This window comes from Lipotes vexillifer, unplaced genomic scaffold (assembly GCF_000442215.2).
Source record: "Lipotes vexillifer unplaced genomic scaffold, Lipotes_vexillifer_v1.1 scaffold306, whole genome shotgun sequence".
Taxonomy (NCBI): domain Eukaryota; kingdom Metazoa; phylum Chordata; class Mammalia; order Artiodactyla; family Lipotidae; genus Lipotes; species Lipotes vexillifer.
Window position 1 is genome coordinate 2,246,886 of NW_006789814.1, and position 19,078 is coordinate 2,265,963.

Genomic DNA, 19,078 nt, shown 5'->3' on the forward strand with positions numbered 1-19,078 from the left:
ATGTCTGCTTCCAAATCTTGGTGCCATCCAAGATGGGTCTTGGTGTCCTTTTTACACACAGGTATCATTTTCTCCACACATTTGTGGAAATATCGGGGTGACCAAATTGTCTTGGTCTTTGCCAGGGACTTTCCCAATTTAGGTATCAAAAATCCTGTATCTGGGAAAATCCCTCTGCCCTGGGCGAACTGGGACAGTAGGTTACCCTATGAAGCACCCATGATGTTTTGAGCTTAGTTCTAGGTGCTGGGGGTGCAGATTTTAATAATTTCAATCCCTGCCCTTAAAGGGCCCACAGACTGGTTAGGAAGACATCTTAGACGAGAAAGGTGCCCTTTGACAAGTACAGCAGAGAAACATATGTTAATGACAGCTAGCATGTGCTGAGGGCATACGTGTCTCTCGTTGCTCTGGGTCCTTTTCTCAAGTGGATTCGTTTAATCCTCCCAAGAGCCTCATGAGGAAGAAGCTGCCAGTGTGCTCATTTTACAGATGGGAAAACTGAGGCACCAAAGTCATGCCCAGGGGAACTTTGATGCAACCACAGGCTGTCTGGCTCCAGACCCTGCACCCTTGATTTCTGCACTGTGTAGAGAGAGGTTCGGGAGGAATTAGTGCTCCTCTGGGAAAGCCAGAGATCAGCTCTTGGAGAAGGTGACAGCCAAGCAGGGATGTGATGGGTGAGAGGAATTTGCAAACCCATAGGGAAGGAAGGAAACGGGGGGGCAAAGAGGAAAGAGCATGCTTGGGGCATGTTTGGGGACATCCAAGCCAGGCTGCAGACACATCAATTTGCAACTGTGGTGGGAGGTGAAGTGAGAGGCAGGGTGGGGAGTTAGGGGGGTTCGGCATGTCCTGGGAACCCCCTCCATCCCAGGCAACTCAGGACCTTAGGTCACCTTAGTCGGGGACACGTTGGCCGGTGTCAGAAAGACCCCAGTGGTCTCAATTTTAGGTAAACGGGCCACTGAATGCATTGAACTAAGGCCTAGTGGTGGATTTGGAGACTCAAATTGCAGGCCTTGGCTTGTGATATGGGGACGATAGATAAAGATTTCTAGCACTGCCTTTTTCTTTCTTTCTTTTTTTCTTTTTATTAAGGTAACATTCACCAAACATAAAATTCACCATTTGAAAGTGTGCACTTCAGTGGCAAGTAGTACATTCATAGTGTTTTGCAACCATCGCCTCCATCCAGTTCCAGAACATTTTCATCACCCTAAAAAGAAACTCCGTACCTGTTTCCTCCCAGTACCCTCCCCTCCCCACCCCCAGCTCCTGCACCATTAATTGGTTTTCTGTCTCTTGATTTACCTATCCTGGACATTTCGTATAAATGGATGGAATCATACAATGATTTCGCGTCTGGCTTCTCTCACTTAGGATCATGTTTTCGTGGTTCATCCCAGCGATGTTTTGGAACCGCTGTATCAGTGATCGAGCTGGTCGGCCAGCCATCTCTAGGCTTCCCGGAAGTCAGCCCCCTGCCTCTGAATTTAGGATTCCAGGCAAACGCTGCCAGGCTGGGACCCCAAGTTATCCAGTGAACACCGGTGCAGGCTCAGCCTGAGTACGATGACTCCCAGAGCTTGTGTGAGGGCCCGGAATAGCAGCTCCACCGGGGTGTTTCCGGGAATTCTAAGACTGTTTAGGCCGAGTTTTTTTAGGAACAAATCTGTTGCTGAAAGTGACTTGGAGTTTTTTCCTGTGTCTCGAGGTTTCAGGATCAATTCATTAATCTCAGCTCAAGGCGTGAAGATCACTGTGCCCACCGGCGTGGCTTCTCTCCAGGATTTTGAGGGCTTTTTGCGACAGTCTTTCAACAGCGATATTAAAAAGCCTGCTCTGAGACTCGGTTGGCATGGCCTTTGCCTTTTCTTCCCTGGGAGCTGCAGCAGGTGGCAGAGATATCCCAGCCTCCCACTGCTGCTTGAAGCAAATGCGGCATCTCAGAAGTTCTGAGATCTCCCCTTCGTTGCTTGTGTTCCCCAGATGAGCAGGAATTGCTCTGTGGATATCTAACTTTGGCTGATCACTGACCTCCCGGACCCCTGATTCTCGTTAAAGAAGTCGATCGTTTTGAACTGCAAAGTGCTCATGACAAAATTAGTTGGAGTCCATAATGGGCAGGTAGTTTTTAAAATCTTGTCTTGGGTGTGTGGTGTGAAAGTCTGTGTATATGCATCTTCACGGGTGTTAGGAAGGCAGAGAGAAAGGGGGTGACCTGTCGCCTCGGGCTCAGATATGTTGCTTCCACTGGGAATTGATTTTCCTTTCACATTTCATTGTGGGGGGGCAAAGTGTGCAAGACGAGTTGCTGATTGTGTCTGGATCTCCCAGCCTGGGAGGTATTTTGATGAGTTCTAAAGAGCTCCAGAGTCTGAGGGGCATGGGTTCAAACCACTCCATCTGTGTAAATTTGGATAAGCCGCTCAACCTCTCTGGGCCCCAGTTTTTTCATCTGTGAATCGGGTTGATGACAACAATAATTTCTGACTCAATGGTGTGGGAATGACATGGGATGATGCATGTAAGGGCGTGAATTACAGGGCCCGCTGCGGTAAAGTTAAGAGCCCGTTACGGTTCATCTTAATGCAGTTGTGAATCTGGGGTGGGGTGCGGAGTAGCAGTTGTGAGATGAGTAGTAGATTCTGATCAGGCCAGGACCTCTGGACTCTGAGATGCCAAAATAAGGCGTAAACAGTCTTTGGAACCCCTGAGCACCCTTTACTTTCTTCCTGGAGTGAGAACCCAGCAGATTCAAGACCCAGAGGAGTGATGGGTGGAGGAGGAAGTGGATGCCAGCCCAGCCCTGCTTGGCCCCAGTACAACAGAAGGGAGTGTCCCTCCGTCTGATCACCCTACCCCTGTCCACCTCCCTCCCTTGTGGCTCATGAGATTAAGTTGCGAGAGGGCTGGGCATGCCTGGAAAAGGACATGCAGATGTAAGGGATCCTAGGACTTGGTCCGTAAAAGGTTAAAAACTGAGTTCGGACAATTGCATTTATGACACCAAGAAAGGAGGAGTCATATTTTAGAAATACTCAATGAATAAATGTGGGTGATTGGCGAAACTCATTGGGCCCAACTACCTCTTTCCAAACAGTGAGTTCTCACTGGGGATCCAAGGGAATGAAAATTGGTTCTTGGGGGAGGGGAGAGGTGAAAAAAATCTGAAATATTACAGTGGTGTGTGGCCCTCCAAAACTCAACCCTGCCCAACAAAATCTTATTTCTTAGTATTTAATTTTTCTTGTTAGGTAGAAATTAAATTATATTCAAGTTAATTAATTGAATTTAAATATAATTTAATTTTTTTCCTTGGGGGCCAGGGGTAGGAGGGGAGGGAGGGAGGCAGCTGTAATGAAAACAAGATTGGGAAATCCTGTTTTATACTGGGTTCAGTGAATGAGCTACTCCCAGACTCATTCCCGTAGGCCCGCCCGGGAATAAATATCCGTGTAGCCCTCACTGCCCATTTAAGAGAATATCTTTCACCCAGCGAATCGTTGTCTTAGAACAAGGGATGTTTTCAGCTAGGGACCCCAGACTTCCAATTGGCATATTTACGGATGAGAGAGTGGGGCCTAGGATCATGCAGCTGGTCATGGGCCAACTTCCAAGTCCAAGCCTGGTTCTTTTTTATTTAGTTATTTACTGATTGATTGATTGATTGATTGATTGATTGATTGGCTGTGTTGGGTCTTTGTTGCTGCATGTGGGCTTTCTCTAGTTGCGGCGAGCGGGGGCTACTCTGTTGCCGTGCGCTGGCTTCTCATTGCGGTGACTTCACTTGTTGCGGAGCACGGGCTCTAGACGCACAGGCTTCAGTAGTTGTGGCACGCGGGCTTCAGTAGTTGTGGCTCGTGGGCTCTAGAGCGCTGGCTCAGTAGTTGTGGCGCATGGGCTTAGTTGCTCTGCGGCATGTGGGGTCTTCCTGGACCAGGGATCGAACCCGTGTCCCTTGCATTGGCAGGCGGATTCTTAACCACTGCGCCACCAGGGAAGCCCAGCCTTGTTCTTCTTGCATCAGGAATGCATCTCTTCATGCATCAGAAATGCCTCCTTTTCCTTTTCTGTAACCAATGGTCACGATTTGGCTACCTAACATTTGGCCCCAGTGCAGCATGGAAAGGCAGGGCCTCTGGTTCGAGAAGTATTTGGAATTTCAAGATGTCGGCAGCATTCAGTGGAGCTTGGGGGGCCCTTCTGCATGTAGGGCTCCGTGGGCCTACACGGGTCACATGCCTGTGAGGTCAGCCCTGGTCAAATTTTCCATATTTAAAAAAAGGGGTTTGGAATGCCTCTCTCTGCATTTGGAAGGAGCTAATAAGAGTCATTATGAGATGGTGGAAACAGAAATCTCCAGCCCTTAGCATTTCCTCGATTCCTGCGGGGGCAGGTGGAAGGTGGGTGGAGAATCGCCTTCAACGTGTCCTTTTCAATAGACAGTCGAGAAAAGCCACTCTCAGGGACTTAATAAGAAAGTTAAACAACTGGGGAGGGAGGAGGGAGACCCCCTTGTTTGTTCCTTTATCTCCCCCCACAAAGCTCCCTGTAACTGTGGCAACCTGGGTTCTGCAGAGGCTGCACCCCAGCCACCCAGGGCCACCAAAGGATTCTCAAGGCTATGCTTTTACGTGGTAAAACTGTGGCTTTTCTGTTTTGTTAAACTCAGAGACACTTTCCTGTGGTTTCCAGTTTGTCCCAGAAAACCGGGTCACAAGTATTAGATGGAATTGTGCTAGTGCCTCAGCACATAGGCGGCGGCTCTGGAGGGATGCAGGGTTCTCTGCCGACAGTGGAGTGTGTCTGTGTGTCTGCGTCCACATGTGTGTCTGCCCTTAAGAATTTCACATGGTGGGGGTGAGGAGGGGAGTGTGGAGGCCAGTTGAGCAAATCCTTTCTGGAAGGGTGGCTTAGTGGCTGGCTAGGTGGGCCTCCTGCCCCTGGGGGAAACCAAATTAAAAAGAAATGGGGGTGGGGAGAGAAAAGAAAAAAGAGGGAGAGAAATGGGATTGACTGAAGTGGCATTTCCTGGCCTGGGGCCTGGGGGAAGGCAAGCTGTGGAATTTATTTAGAAAGCTTTCAAAGCAGCTGGTTATATGTTTTCTTTCCCTCCCTCCCTCCCTCCCTCCCTTCCTTCCTTCCTCCTTCCTTCCTTCCTCCTTCCTTCCTTTCCTTAAACCATTCTAGACTGTTGCTCTTGTTCTTTTCAGAATTATGAGCGTGTTTATGTGGCTGTTTGATCCAAAAGCAATGTTCCCAAGAGTGTCCTGAAGTTCCAGAAAATAGGATGTGACCACAAGAAAGATGATGATGGTCAATTAAAACAGGGGCAGTGGTGGGTAGACATTAATTTCCAGAACCAGAAGCTCAGGCCCTTCCTTCCTTTAGATGTCTTGGCAAGAACCCCACCTCCCCCCAGCTTCCTAACACCTGTGTGTTCGCTCTCAGCCGCACAATGAACAATCTCTGTTTCTTCCCTTTTGGAGGAGAGAGGCAATGGTTTGACCCGAACTATCTGCAGAATTGGGGGCACCCCAATACCTTCTGTTTCCCCTCCCCAAGCACTCCGTTTGCAACCACAGCAAACTGTGCTATTTTAGGCTTTCTGGACGCATGGTGCTTTCTGCTCTTGTGGGGTTTTTTATATGACTCAGTTTTCATAATAAATCGTGTTGGCAGCTCTGGGTCTGCCTTTCCTGAGACAGGAAGGGACAGTGAGTCCTTGCCGTTCTGCACGGATGTAAATTACCGGGGAGCACGAGGCGGCCGTGTTTCCCCCAGCTGAAGTCTCCTCCAGCCCAGTGCACGGATGTGGGGAGGTCCGGGGCCAGCCGGGAGGGGCCAGCCGGGAGGGGCCAGCCGCCAGCGTTGGAGGTGAGCCTGGTAGAGAGGCATCCTGGGGCCGATGTTTGTGGCCCGTCTTCCCTCCTGCTTCTGCATTTCTGTTCCTGTGGGTGAGAGGAAATTGATACAGTTATATACCTTAACCACTTTTCACAGTCAGTCTGTTTTAAACCCTGAGCCTGTTTTCACAAAGATGTTCTGGGGTCAGCCCCCCACTGTAGACTCCCCCCAACCCTGGGCCTTCCATCCCCACACAGGGTCCTTCTGAGCTTTGCTTCTTGTTTCCCTTCCAGACCTTCTGCTTCATCTACCCTGTCTAGGGTTGGACCTTTCCTTTTCTCTATAACCTTCCATGGTTCCTGTCCCATAGAACCAGAAAGCGAGCCACATAGGCAATTTAAAATTGTTTAGTAGCCACATTTTAAAAAGTAAAAAGAAACAAGTGAAATGAACTGGAACAACATATTAACTCTGGCTATCTAAAGTATTATCATTTCAATCTAGAGTCGATATAAAAAAATTACGAACGAGGTGTTTCACATTAACATTTTAAAAATGTTTTGAAATCCAAGGTGTATTTTACATTGACATCATATCCCCAATCGGATGCTAAAATTTTATCAAAAACATTTGATCTTGATTGAGAGTTCCTTAAATTTGTTGTTGAGAAAGTAGATTCACATACCCAAGGAGTCCCAGACTTACATAAAAATGTTCCAGTAAATGAATTGTGTATTTGATTTTCTTTCTTTCTTTCTTTCTTTTTTTTTTTTGTGGGATCTTAGTTCCCCAACCAGGGATTGAACCCAGGCCCTCAGTGGTGAAAGCACGGAGTGCTAACCACTTGGACCGTCAGGGAATACCCTGTATTCGATTTTCAATTTAAATAAATATAATTTAACAATTCAGTTCCTCGGACGCATTTCAAGTGTTCGGCAGTGTGGTGTGGTTGCTGGCGACCATATTGAACAGCCCACATAGAGACCATTTCCATCCTTCTGGAAAGTTTCCCTTGGACAGCCCCAGGCTTATAGAATGAGAACCAAACATCTCCATAGGACTTCCACAATTTTCTAGAACCCAGCTCCAACCTATCTGGCTTTATTTATGGATTTTGTTTTATGCATGGTCATTTTCCCATGCCTGTCTTTCCACTTTGAAAGCCCTTTCATCTCTTCCCCCAGAGAAATCTCCTCTTTCGGGCTGGGCTGAAAGGCAGAGCGTCCTTGAAGGATTCTCCCCGTCTCCCCGCAGCAGAATGAATCGATTCTGCTTCCCATGGGATCTAGAAGAGGAGGCGTGGTGCGTGGGAAGCAGCACAGGCCCGGCCAAGCCCCCGGACTGTGGCTCGCTGCCCTCAGAGCTCCGTGCTCCGTTTCTCCTGAGACAGGTTTGAATGGATCTTCTAATGCAGCGTTAGCCCTGCCCCGTTGGAAAAACAGAAGCAGACAAAGGACGGCACTGTGTCCTTTTCCAGCTGCTCGGGGGCTGCCGAGCATGGGACCGCAGACAGGAGCACACCCTGGGTCCAGGCCATGTAATTCTAGGCGGGCATCAGTTCTGCAGGGAAAAAAAAAAAAACGGTTCTTTGCTCTCACAAAAGGAAATATGTGCCTGGCTGCTCTGATTCTCACTTTTCAAAATGAGAGCTGGTTGGTTTGTGTGTCCCTGTGTGTGTTTACTTTTTAAAAACTATAACATATATACAGAAAAGGGCACATAACTTAATTGTACAACTCGAATTTTCACAAAGTGGACATTCCTGTGTAACCACCCCCAGATGAAGAGAACATGACTAGACACCCTCACCCACCAGCCTCTTCCAGACTCTCCTTCCCCTCCCAAGAGTAACCGTTTTCTTAACTTACACCCCCAAGATTCCTTTTCCTGCTTCTGGACTTCGGGTACATGGCATTCACCGTGTGGGTTTCTTGGCATCTGGCTTGTTTTCCTCAGTATTTGCCATAGTTTGTGGTTGGCTTTTGGAGGCCTTTGTCTTTTCCGGTCACTTGAAACACTGTTAGTAAAAACTGCAGCGGTTAATTAAAAAAAAAAAAGAAAAAAAAAGGAGGAAAGAAAAGAAAAGAAAAAACACTAGATATGAAAGATAGGTCTTGGTTGGGTGATGGTTTCAAGTGTGAAAAAATTTATGTTCACATTTGGTGGATGTTTGCCCAGGGGATTTGGGTAATTTTCTCTTGTCATCATCTACCTTCTTCCTTTTTTTTTTTTAAATGGAAATGCAAAGGGTGAGCAATACCCAAGGCAATCTTTTTTTTTCTTTTGGCCACTCCACTCGGCATGTGGAATCTTAGTTGTCCAATCAGGGATTGAACCTCTAGTGGAAGCTTGGGGTCTTAACCACTGAACCGCCGGGGATGTCCCCCTACCTTTTACCTTTATGTAGGGAATCTCTTGTTAAGGTTCTCATTCTTGGGTCTGGAAGGGATGATGTTAACTCCCTTTCTGGCTTTTGGACAAGACTGGACACAGGTCATTTCCTGATTGTCTGTTTGTCAGTTAGAAAATGAAAGAAATTCAAAAAGATACATGTACCACAATGTTCATTGCAGCACTGTTTACAATAGCCAGGACATGGAAGCAACCTAAATGTCTATCGACAGATAAATGGGTAAAGAAGATGTGGCACATATATACAATGGAATATTACTCAGCCATAAAAAGGAACGAAATTGAGTTATTTGTAATGAGGTGGATGGACCTAGAGTCAGTCGTACAGAGTGAGGTAAATCAGAAAGAGAAAAACAAATACCAGATGCTAATGCACATATATGGAATCTAAAAAACAGTACTGGGTTTCCCTGGTGGCGCAGTGGTTGACAGCCCGCCCGCTGATGCGGGGGACACGGGTTCATGCCCCGGACTGGGAGGATCCCGCGTGCCGCAGAGCGGCTGGGCCCGTGAGCCGTGGCCGCTGGGCCTGCGTGTCCGGAGCCTGTGCTCCGCGGCAGGAGAGGCCACAGCGGTGAGAGGCCCGTGTGCCGCAAAAAAAACACAAAAACAAACAACAGTACTGATGAAACTTGTGGCGGGGCAGGAATAAAGATGCAGACGTAGAGAACGGACTTGAGGTCACAGGAGGGGGAGGGGAAGCTGGGACTAAGTGAGAGAGTAGCACTGACATATATACATTACCAAATGTAAAATGGATGGCTAGTGGGAAGCAGCCGCATAGCACAGAGAGATCAGCTCGATGCTTTGTGACGACCTAGAGGGGTGGGATAGGGAGGGTGGGAGGGAGGCTCAAGGGGGGGGGGGATATGGGGATATATATATATAAATATGTATAGCTGATTCACTTTGTTGTACAGCAGAAACTAACAACATTTTAAAGCAATTATACTGCAATAAAGATGTTTTTAAAAAAAGGATTGAGGGTGGAAAAGAGAGATGGGGAGATGTCAATTGAATTTTTTTTAATTAATTAATTTATTTATTTTTGGCTGCGTTGGGTCTTTGTTGCTGCACACGGGCTTTCTCTAGTTGCGGCGAGCCGGAGCTACTCTTCGTTGTGGTGCGCAGGCTTCTCACTGCCGTGGCTTCTCTTGTTGCGTAGCACGGGCTCTAGAGTGCAGGCTCAGTAGTTGTGGCGCACAGGCTTAGTTGCTCCGCGGCATCTTCCTGGACCAGGGCTCGAACCCGTGTCCCCTGCATTGGCATGTGGATTCTTAACCACTGCGCCACCAGGGAGGCCCCTGTCAATTGAATTTCTGATCTGGTGTCTTCTGGTTTTGCTTTAGGTAAAATGTCTGCTCCAGGATACTACCAGGCGGCTGCTGGACCTTCCTCGGTGCCAACTGCGCCCCCATCCTATGAAGAGACAGTTTCTGTTAACAGTTACTACCCCACACCTCCAGCACCCATGCCTGGGCCGGCCACGGGGCTCATGACGGGCCCGGATGGGAAGGGCATGAATCCGCCTGGGTACTACACCCAGCCAGTGCCTGTCCCCAATGCCAATGCAAGTACGTATGGCCTCCCGGGCCCCCTTACCTCTCCTTGGCCCTCAGCCCTGGGACTCCGGAGAATGGCCGTAGTGACCGTGCCCCAGAGTCTAAGCAAAGTGCCAGTCAGTCCAGCTTGCCCCCATGTCCTGAAATTTCACATCTAGTCTTGGGTTCCCTGTCAGTGAGGCTTTGGCTTTTCCAAAATAAAGCACAGTTTATGAACTTTCCCACGTCCACCGTAACCTGAGCCTCTGGTGCTTATCACAGAGGCACAACGAACCGTCCCAGAGAAATTTGGGAATGGGAGTTTGCTTTTGGGGGCTCCTGCCCTTCCGGCTGAGGCTTGGCGGGGGGACCCCTCCCCACCCCTGCCCCGAGGCCAGGGCTGGGGTAGGAGAGGGAGGGGATGCAGCCGTGAGTGAGGGATGGGTGAGCAGCATTAGTGCGGGGGACTCCCCTGCCTTCCAGAAACTTCTTCATGTCCTTGCCCTTTGGTACTTCCTGGGGCCCAGCTGCACCCAGGTATGTAGCTGATTCAGTATTACAGGCAGCTCAGAGAGCAGGCCCGTGAGACAGACTGCCTGGGTTCACCAGCCTCCTTGTGCCTCGGTTTCCCCATCTGTAAAATGGGGCCCATCAGGTACCTACAACCGGCGGCTGTTGATTAAGTAAGGTTCTATGAGTAATCATTGGATAAATGTGAACTATTGTTGTCATTGTGCCCAAGTGACTTTGACTCCTTGAGATGGAAGAGGACAAGATAACAACTTCAGACTCTTAGATCACACTCTGATCAATAAATAACTCATTCTTGTACCCCAAATAACCCTTATTAAAATTTACGTGTAAGTGCTAAATTATGCCTTGATGCTGCTCCTCTGCAGGGGGCGGGGGTGGGGTGCTTTCTAGGTCTTTCTGGGAATATTGTCTGGTTAGCTCTGGATAGCAGTTCATGTCCCCTAATACATAGATCACAGAAATGGCATCTCAATAACATAAAAAAGGACAGAAAAAAGTCACTTTGACAGAACTACGAGCTTAAACAGCTTTGCCGAAAACCAAAAGAATGTGCTAAGCTCTGAGGGCTTTGTGATTTCCATCACCCTAGGTGCTCTTCTAATGCTTGAGGATGTCCACGCATGTTTTTCACATAGTTTTCTCTTTTTAGCATGATTTCATATACCCACTGCGTGTATCAATATGGTCCCCCGACTTGTAAAGAACTGGGCCAGTATCTTTTTTTAAAAAACAGCTTTATTGAGATAGAATTCCCATACCATAAAGTTCCCTCTTTTAAAGTATACGATTCAGTGGTTTTAGCATATTCACAGAGCTGTGCAGCCATCAGCACTAATTCCAGAACATTTCCATCACCCCTGAAAGAAACCCCCGTCACCCTCCATCCCCCCCCCAGCCCCTGGCAACCACTAATCTACGGATGAAGAAAATTGAGGCTAAAACCCATCACATCACTGTTTCTGAAATTACCATCTGCAGACCACCTTCGTAGAACCACTCAAGAGCTTAAAAAGCAGTTTGGGGACCCTGCCCCAGACTTGCCGAATCAGACGGTCTTGAGGGCAGGACCAGGGAATCTGCATTCTTAATAAGCTCCGCACTTGAGTCCAGAGACAGTTGAGTTTGAAAGCCTGGTGGAGCTGGGCCAAATCTCCTCCAGAAACACACAGTCCTTTCCCCCATCTCGTGTGTGGAGGTTTCCAGAGCCCCTCAAGTGGTAATTCTGGAAATCTGCCACTGTTTTCTTCCCTTTTTGTCATTTTTCTCCCTCCTCACCCATCGCCAATTTTTTTTTATTGTGGTAAAACAACACATAACATAAGATTGATTACCTTAAGTATTTCTCAGCGTACAGTTCAGTGGCATTAAGTACGTTCACATTTTTGGGCAATCATTACCACCTTCCATCTTGTTTGTTTTACATTATACAAAAACAAACTCTATACCCATTAAATGGCAACTCCCCCTTCACTCCTCTCTCGCAGCTCCTTGGCACCCACCATTCTACTTTTTATCTCTATGAATTCAACTACTCTAGGTGCCTCCTATCTGTGGAATCAACGGTATTTGTCTTTTTGTGACTGGTTTGTTTCACTTAGCCTGATGCCCTTAAGGTCCATCCATGTTATGTGTCAGAATTTCCTTCCTTTTTAAGGCTGACTAATAACTCGTTGCATGGATGGACCACATTTTGTTCATCCATTCATTTATGAATGGACGCTGGGTTGCTTCCACTTCTGGGCTCTTGTGAATAGTGCTCTCCTGAACATGGGTGAGCAAATATCTGTCGAGATCCTGCCTCTACTGTTTTGCATTTAATGAATGTCTTCCTTATTTACTGATTGGCCGGTTCGTTCTGTTCCTTCCATCAGTTGCTGTGCAGACAGTCTACGTGCAGCAGCCCATCTCCTTTTTTGACCGCCCGGTCCAGATGTGTTGTCCTTCCTGCAACAAGATGATCGTGACTCGGCTGTCCTATAATGCTGGCGCCCTCACCTGGCTCTCCTGCGGGAGCCTGTGCCTGTTGGGGTAAGTCTGAGGTCCACTTAGACCCCGGGCTCTCCCGAATTCCTCTCTTGTAGGATTTCTCAGCCTCAGCACCTACTTCTGTGTTGTGGGGGCCTGTCCTGTGCCCTGTAGGATGTTGAGCAGCATCCCTGGTCTCTACCCACTAGATGCCAGGAGCTCCCCTGCCCCCGTTGTCATAACCAGAAATCATGCCCAGTTGAGAACCACTGCCCTCGAGCATATCAGCCCCTGGAAGCTGCTGTCCCATCATTTCTTCTCAGACCTCTCCCTGCGTGTAGGGCCAAGCATAGCAGCCATTTGTATCTGTGTACAGCGATACCCTTGGGGATTTCTTTTTCTAGAATTTCATGACCTAATTAATAATGTTTGCTTGACTCTAAGAGAAGCTTTAAACAATCTGTACATTAAAATATTTTATAGTCATCTCTTCAAAATTTCTTATCCTTTTAGGACCCCCAGTAGTTTTCTGTTGCCTACACAAGGAGAATGTGTAAATATTTATGTCTGCACCAAGGGTATTATGTTGGAAGAGATAATACTTTCTGTTTGGGAGAAAGTTGAGGAAGCACAATTTAACTTTTTTTTCCCAAACAGATAAAGGCAGCCTCCTTATTCGTGGCCGTGCAAGTCACTCAGAAAACCATAAGTGCTCCGTTTTATTCCTCGAAGGCAACCGTGTTTGTGTGTTTCTTTTCAGAGGCCCTTGCCTGGCTCTTTCCTCATTATCTGCTCGTGACTTACGTGGAGGGGGAATCATGGTTCTCTTCCTAATTTTGAAGAGAGGCTCAGAGCCCCTGAGAGCTTAATTAACTTCCTTGAGGAGTTGCATTCAGAGGGGAAGAAAGGAGACAGAAAACATTACATAAAAATTCATCGTCCTTTGGACATTCCTGTTAAAACTAACTTTTGTCTTTGAAATCAGGGAAGGACAAAATGGAAACTTTTATCGAATATTGGCCTCTCACTTTCAAATTGAGGCAGCTTTTTCTATCCGTTCATCCTTTTCTTCCTTAAATGCAGTACTGTGTGTTCAGATCCTGCCTCTCACAGCTGTGTGGCTCTGGGCAAGTGACTTCACCTCTTTGTGCTCCAGTTTCCTCATCTATAAACTGGGTTGTACTAATGCCCACTTCCGGGGGTGTTGAGGATAAAGTAGGTGGCTGTGTGGGCATTGCCTCTTGCAGCCATGCCCGCACTTGTCAGGCGGGAGGTTAGGATGATCTCTAAATGCACTGGCTGAACTCAGGTAAGCTTAGGCAATAGGAAATTCCATTCATGAGATAGTTTTCTCATCAGGATATTTCCTGATTCTGCTTTATATAAATCAGTGTCTTCCTGTAAAATGTTGGTTTTTTTTTTTTTTTTTTTTTTTAAACTATGGTTTTTGGCAAACTTTTGTTGTAAGCCTGTGGGGTGACACTGGCCAAGGCTCCAGCACCAGCTGCGTGTCCAGTGTTTCAGTTCAGCTCTGACACTACCTGGAGTTGGTGCAGATCCCACAGCTTAAGGGCTCAGTCACACAGACTGCCCCCCCCCCACTTCAGATGCCAGGCACGAGTCGTAGGTCCTCTGTACAGATGCCAGGCACGAGTCGTACTTCTGACGGGTCAGGGGTCCTGCTATCCTCTCTTCAAGTTTGATCATATGCTAGAATGAATGGCTCACAGAACTCAGAACGGCACTTTACTTATATTTACAGGTTTATCATACAGGAGGCAGACAGATGGACAGCTAGGTGAGGAGGTAACAGGGCAAGATCCAGATAGGTCCTGAGTGCAGGGACTTCTGTCCCCTTGGGGTTGGGGTACACCGCCCTTCCGGCACATAAATGCCGAATTCACCAACCCAGAATCTCTCCAAATTAGCTGTTCAAGTGTTTTTATAACCCAATCCTCATCCCCCCCATTCCACCCCAGAGGTCTGTAGTTGAGGTTGAAAGTTCCAGCCCTCTAGTCGCTTGGTCTTTCTGGTGACCAGCCCATCCCAAGCCTGTCTAGGGACCCACCCTAGTCACCTCACTAGCATAAACTCAGGTGTGATTGAAAGGGGCTCTTTGTGAATAACAGAAGACACTCCTGTCACTCAGGACGTTCCACTGGTTTTGGAGCTCTGTGCCGAGAACCAAAGACCAGATATATTTCTTCTTTTATACCTCAGGCTATATGGAGGTCCTGCCTGTGTGCGCTGATGATGGATTATGTAGGTTAAGAGATGTGATTTGTGGAAATTTATATGATTGTTGCTGTGAGAAGCAGGCTGTCTGTATGGAAAAGTGATCAGTCCAAGACAGGAGTCAGCAAACTACAGCCCAGGGGCCAAATCCAGCCTATTTTAAGTTCTATTGGAACACGTCACGCCCTTTATTTACGGATTATCTGTGGCTGTTTTCATGCTCCAGTGACAGAACAAGACCCATGTAGCCTGAAATACATACTCTGTGGCCCTTTACAAAAGAAATTCACCGGGCTTCCCTGGTGGCGCAGTGGTTGGGGGTCCGCCTGCCGATGCAGGGGACGCGGGTTCGTGCCCCGGCCCGGGAGGATCCCGCGTGCCGCGGAGCGGCTGGGCCCGTGGGCCATGGCCGCTGGGCCTGCGCGTCCGGAGCCTGTGCTCCGCAACGGGAGAGGCCGCAGCGGTGAGAGGCCCGCGTACCGCAAAAAAAAAAAAAGAAATTCACCAATTCCAATGTAACACTTTGAAAGATGCCTAAGTGTCCCAAGACTTGATAATACACGCAGAGCAGTCTGTCTGTGGGAGCAGCCTTGGCAATGGCTGGGGTCTTAGTTCCCCAGGGCTGCCATAACAAATTACCACAAACCTGGTGGCTTAAAACAATAGGAATTTATTCTCTCACCATTCTAGAAGCCAGAAGTCCAAAATCAAGGTGCCATGCTCCTTCCGAAAGCTCTAAGGGCAGAATCCCTCCTCGTCTCTTTTAGCTTCTGGTAGTCCGGGTGTTCTTTGGCTGTGGTGCATCACTGCAGTCTCTGCCTCTGTCTTTATGTGGGCTTTGACCCTCTCTGTATTTCTGTGTGTCTTTTTCTCTTCTTATCAGGATCCCGGTCTTGGAGTTTAAGGAGCCCACCCTCATAATCCAGGAAGATCCCATCTTGGGATCCTTAATTACATCTGCAAAGACCCTTTTTCCAAATAAGGTCACATTTATAGGTTCCGGGGATTAAGACTCCAACTATCTTTTTGGCGGCTGTCATCCAAACGACTACAGTCTGTAACACTCTCCACGTGTGGCCTTTTTTGTTCTAGGTGCATCGTGGGCTGCTGCTTCATCCCTTTCTGTGTGGACGCCCTGCAGGATGTGGACCACTACTGTCCCAACTGCAAAGCTCTCCTGGGCACCTACAAGCGTTTGTAGGACTGACTCAGCCAGACCTGAAGGGAGCCATGTGCTGCAGGAAGGCCTTTCCGACTCTCACCCAGCCCCACCCCTGGTGAAGGCTCCATTTTGATGGTCTCATCTCTCCAGGGTCTCCACCTTCGTGTCTTCTTTTGGGGGGAAAATATCGCAAAAATAACACACGTCCAAACCCCAGAAATTGCTGCTTGGAGTCGTGCACAGGACATGCAAAGACATTCTCCTTGAGTGCTGGTTCAAGGGTTTCCTGCCTCCCCGTCTGTGACCCCAAGTCATCCCATCCAGCTGTGACCATTGTCCTGAGTATCTTCTGGTGATTTGCCACTGATTTTTTTGCCTCAGTGGCCCTTTCTCTTGGTGGTCTCAAACTGAGAAGCCCCAGATTGCCTTAGTTTTTAAACTGTTCTGGCCCCAGTACGGCTGAACCAACCTTTAGTGCCTACCGTCATAGCCATCAGTTTCCACTTCTGATGACAAAAATCTTGCCTTATAGTCTAAGGGCTTGGCTCTCAGATTCTGTAACTGCAGGCCTTTGAATAGCACACAAATTCACTCTAATTTCTTAATTCGTTTTTAAGTACAGGGAGGGGTTATTCACACCCATCAGACACATAGCCATGAGGTCATAAACGCAGGCTAGGAATAGAAGGCTGGATCTTTTCACTGATCTGCCTTCTTTGGACCAGATCCTCAGCCACTTTCCACAAAGAGCTTTTTTTTTGGTAGAGGAATTGTTTGTATTAACAGTTTTTGTGACCTCCTTTTGGTCTTAAACACCTTTGAACATAATTTTGAAAGGAGGGATTTATAGATCTGTTCTCCCTAACCATATGACTGGTATCATTTCCCCATTTGCCAATGCACTCTCACTTTTTTTTTTTCCTTAACAGAAAAAGTAACAGGGATAATTTCATCCACTGCCTTTACTTGGGTTTAGTGTTGTTCCTAAAGACCTCCATAATGGAACTCTTAAAGCAGGTCCCCTTTTGGGTTCCTGGTGGATATTTGGAAAGACAAAGGAAAGCGTGTTTGAGCACGTCTGAGTATCATGGTGCTGAAAAGTGTGGGGACCTGACTGTTTCAAAAGCATCTGAAGTCTGGATTTTATCTTTCAGAAATCAATTTGTTGTATAACATCTGAAGACATGATTTCTAGGACTGAAGCAGCAAGCCAGAGTTCTCTGTGCGCTGCTGTGTCATCTTTGAAATCAAGACAAAGCCGGGCTCGACTTTCAAGAGTCCCCATTTTGATACTAAATAGGCACAGGCAATGCATGTGAATAATATTATGTAGAAATCAAGCCTAGGTCTTGATCGAAAATCTGTATATTGGTTCAAAATTATAGTCATAACCCATTGATTCAGCTTATTCATTTGATGTTTCGAAAGTTCCAGTAATTATTTTTGCAATGACTATGGATACTACATAGTACTTTGGTGTTATCTGCTTTTCAAAAATAAAGTCTTTTGTTCACTCTGTGAACTATTCATCAATTCTTATGGTGTGAAGAAAGGTCTCATGTTGTGTTTCCAGCCGTTGGTACAAAGAACCCTTTATTTGTTCCATAACAGTAGAAAATCCTTCATGATAAAAACTACAGACTTGCTGAATATCCCCCGATGTCAAGATGACCGATGTTGAGTTGGGTGGATAGCTAGCGAGTCATATTTGAACATTAGGCTGTTGGAACCCAATAGGCGTCATCAGTGGCAGCAAGCCATAGCTTTCAAGTTTTAATAAAATGCACAGAAAAAGCCGTCCTCATTCATGCTCCGAACAAAACATGCTTTGTTAATTGATCCGGGTAGATGTGAGATGCTAGAAGGAGGGCATTGTAACTCGCCGGGAATATGAATGTCATCCTCTTTTCCTACCTGGTGATAAAGCTTCATTTTGGAAGGTGCCGGAAAATCATGCCACCTTGGTGCGACTTTGTCATTTAAACCCTAACTTCTGGTCTTAAAAAATTGCCACTCAGCCGATCCTGAGCATGTGTTTTTATTGCATTTGACAAAATTGAAGGCCATGCATATTTAGCAGTTTTGCTCAGATGGTGGCATATAAATGGTCTCAAGCTGTTATCAATTACATATGCAGAGTCTTCAAAACAAGAGCCCTATTTCGAGGACCGTAACATACATATATATATATATATATATACACATTCTGGGAAACTTTAAAAATAACATCAGATGCCTGGAGCATGAAGTGTTCATCAGATATTCTATTTTATTCTTTGAAATACGGGCTTATTCATATATTTTTACAAATTAAAAGGCTCTTTTGTTCTTCCCCTGTTTGTTGGGGACTTTGGAGTTTGTTGCAAACACTGAATCACATTCAATTAATGCGAGAGCTTTATTTTATATCTACCTGGACCTCAGAAGAATATTTACCAATTTCAAACCCAGAATGGCTGTACATCTTATACACTGTTAGTCCATCTAGGCCTTGTACACATACAAGTGCTGGTTTGTGTCTTGTTATCAAAAAGAATTCAGTTTTTGCATCTGTTTAAGCCAACTTTGAGCACATGACTGATTCCTGGCTGACCACAACATTACCCATGAAAATGTTTTCTCTGGGACAACTGGCTTCCCAGTTGCTACCGAGAACACTTCTTTTGGGCCCTGAACTATTTATAAATGTGGCTTCATATACTCACACACAATTTGGCCTCAGTTTTCTCCCCAGTGACAAACCTCTCGTGTTTGGGATATTAAAATCCTTCTCTGAATTTTGAGCTCAAAGATCTCTGTTTAGGAGTAAGTGTAGACGTTGGAATTTTACTAACAAAATTCTGATTTGCATTTTGGATCCTATTAAAGTTATCTCCTGCATTTATGACTCAGATGTTTATAATGAGTTGTCTGTTTTTCATGGGCTCACCAGTGAATTGAAAGTAGATCCAGCAAGGGCGATGAAAGAGAGAAACCCGGAGGTTTTTTTTTTTTTTTGTCTTAAGAATTTTAAAGAAACAAGAATCTGAGGCTTGGAAAGATTTAAAAAAAGAAGGAAGAAAAAGGTTCATGGCCAAGTATACAGTCTAGTGCACTTAACTGTTTTGTGACTGTTCTCTGCAGTATTAGGAAAATGTTCACACGTTGAAATACCTTTTTTTCTCCTTTTAAATTCTTTTTTAGAGCAGTTTTAAGTTCATAGCAAAATTGAGCAGAAGGTACAGAGAGTTCTCATACATCCCCTGTCCCCACACGTGCACAGCCTCCCCATCATCAGCATCCCCTACATTTGTTACAATTGATTAACCTGCATTGACATCTGATCACCATCGAAAGTCCATAGTTGGCGTTAGGGTTCACTCCTGGAGTTGTACAT

General features: G+C 46.6%; 1 protein-coding gene across 2 annotated transcripts in view; it reads left to right on the forward strand.

The window, feature by feature from the left end:
* The window catches only part of LITAF (lipopolysaccharide induced TNF factor), a 30,884-nt gene extending 13,798 nt beyond the window's left edge, over positions 1 to 17,086 (forward strand). The window contains exons 1-4 of one of the 2 annotated variants that reach the window (XM_007462826.1): positions 7,159 to 7,243; positions 9,615 to 9,839; positions 12,212 to 12,368; positions 15,633 to 15,741. In XM_007462826.1, coding sequence (XP_007462888.1) covers positions 9,620 to 9,839; positions 12,212 to 12,368; positions 15,633 to 15,741 — 486 coding nt within the window. In that variant the 5' untranslated portion in view covers positions 7,159 to 7,243; positions 9,615 to 9,619. Of the gene's footprint in view, positions 1 to 7,158; positions 7,244 to 9,614; positions 9,840 to 12,211; positions 12,369 to 15,632 lie in introns of those variants that run through there. The other variant, XM_007462825.1, reaches the window with a different exon arrangement.
* The last annotated feature ends 1,992 nt before the right edge of the window (positions 17,087 to 19,078 follow it).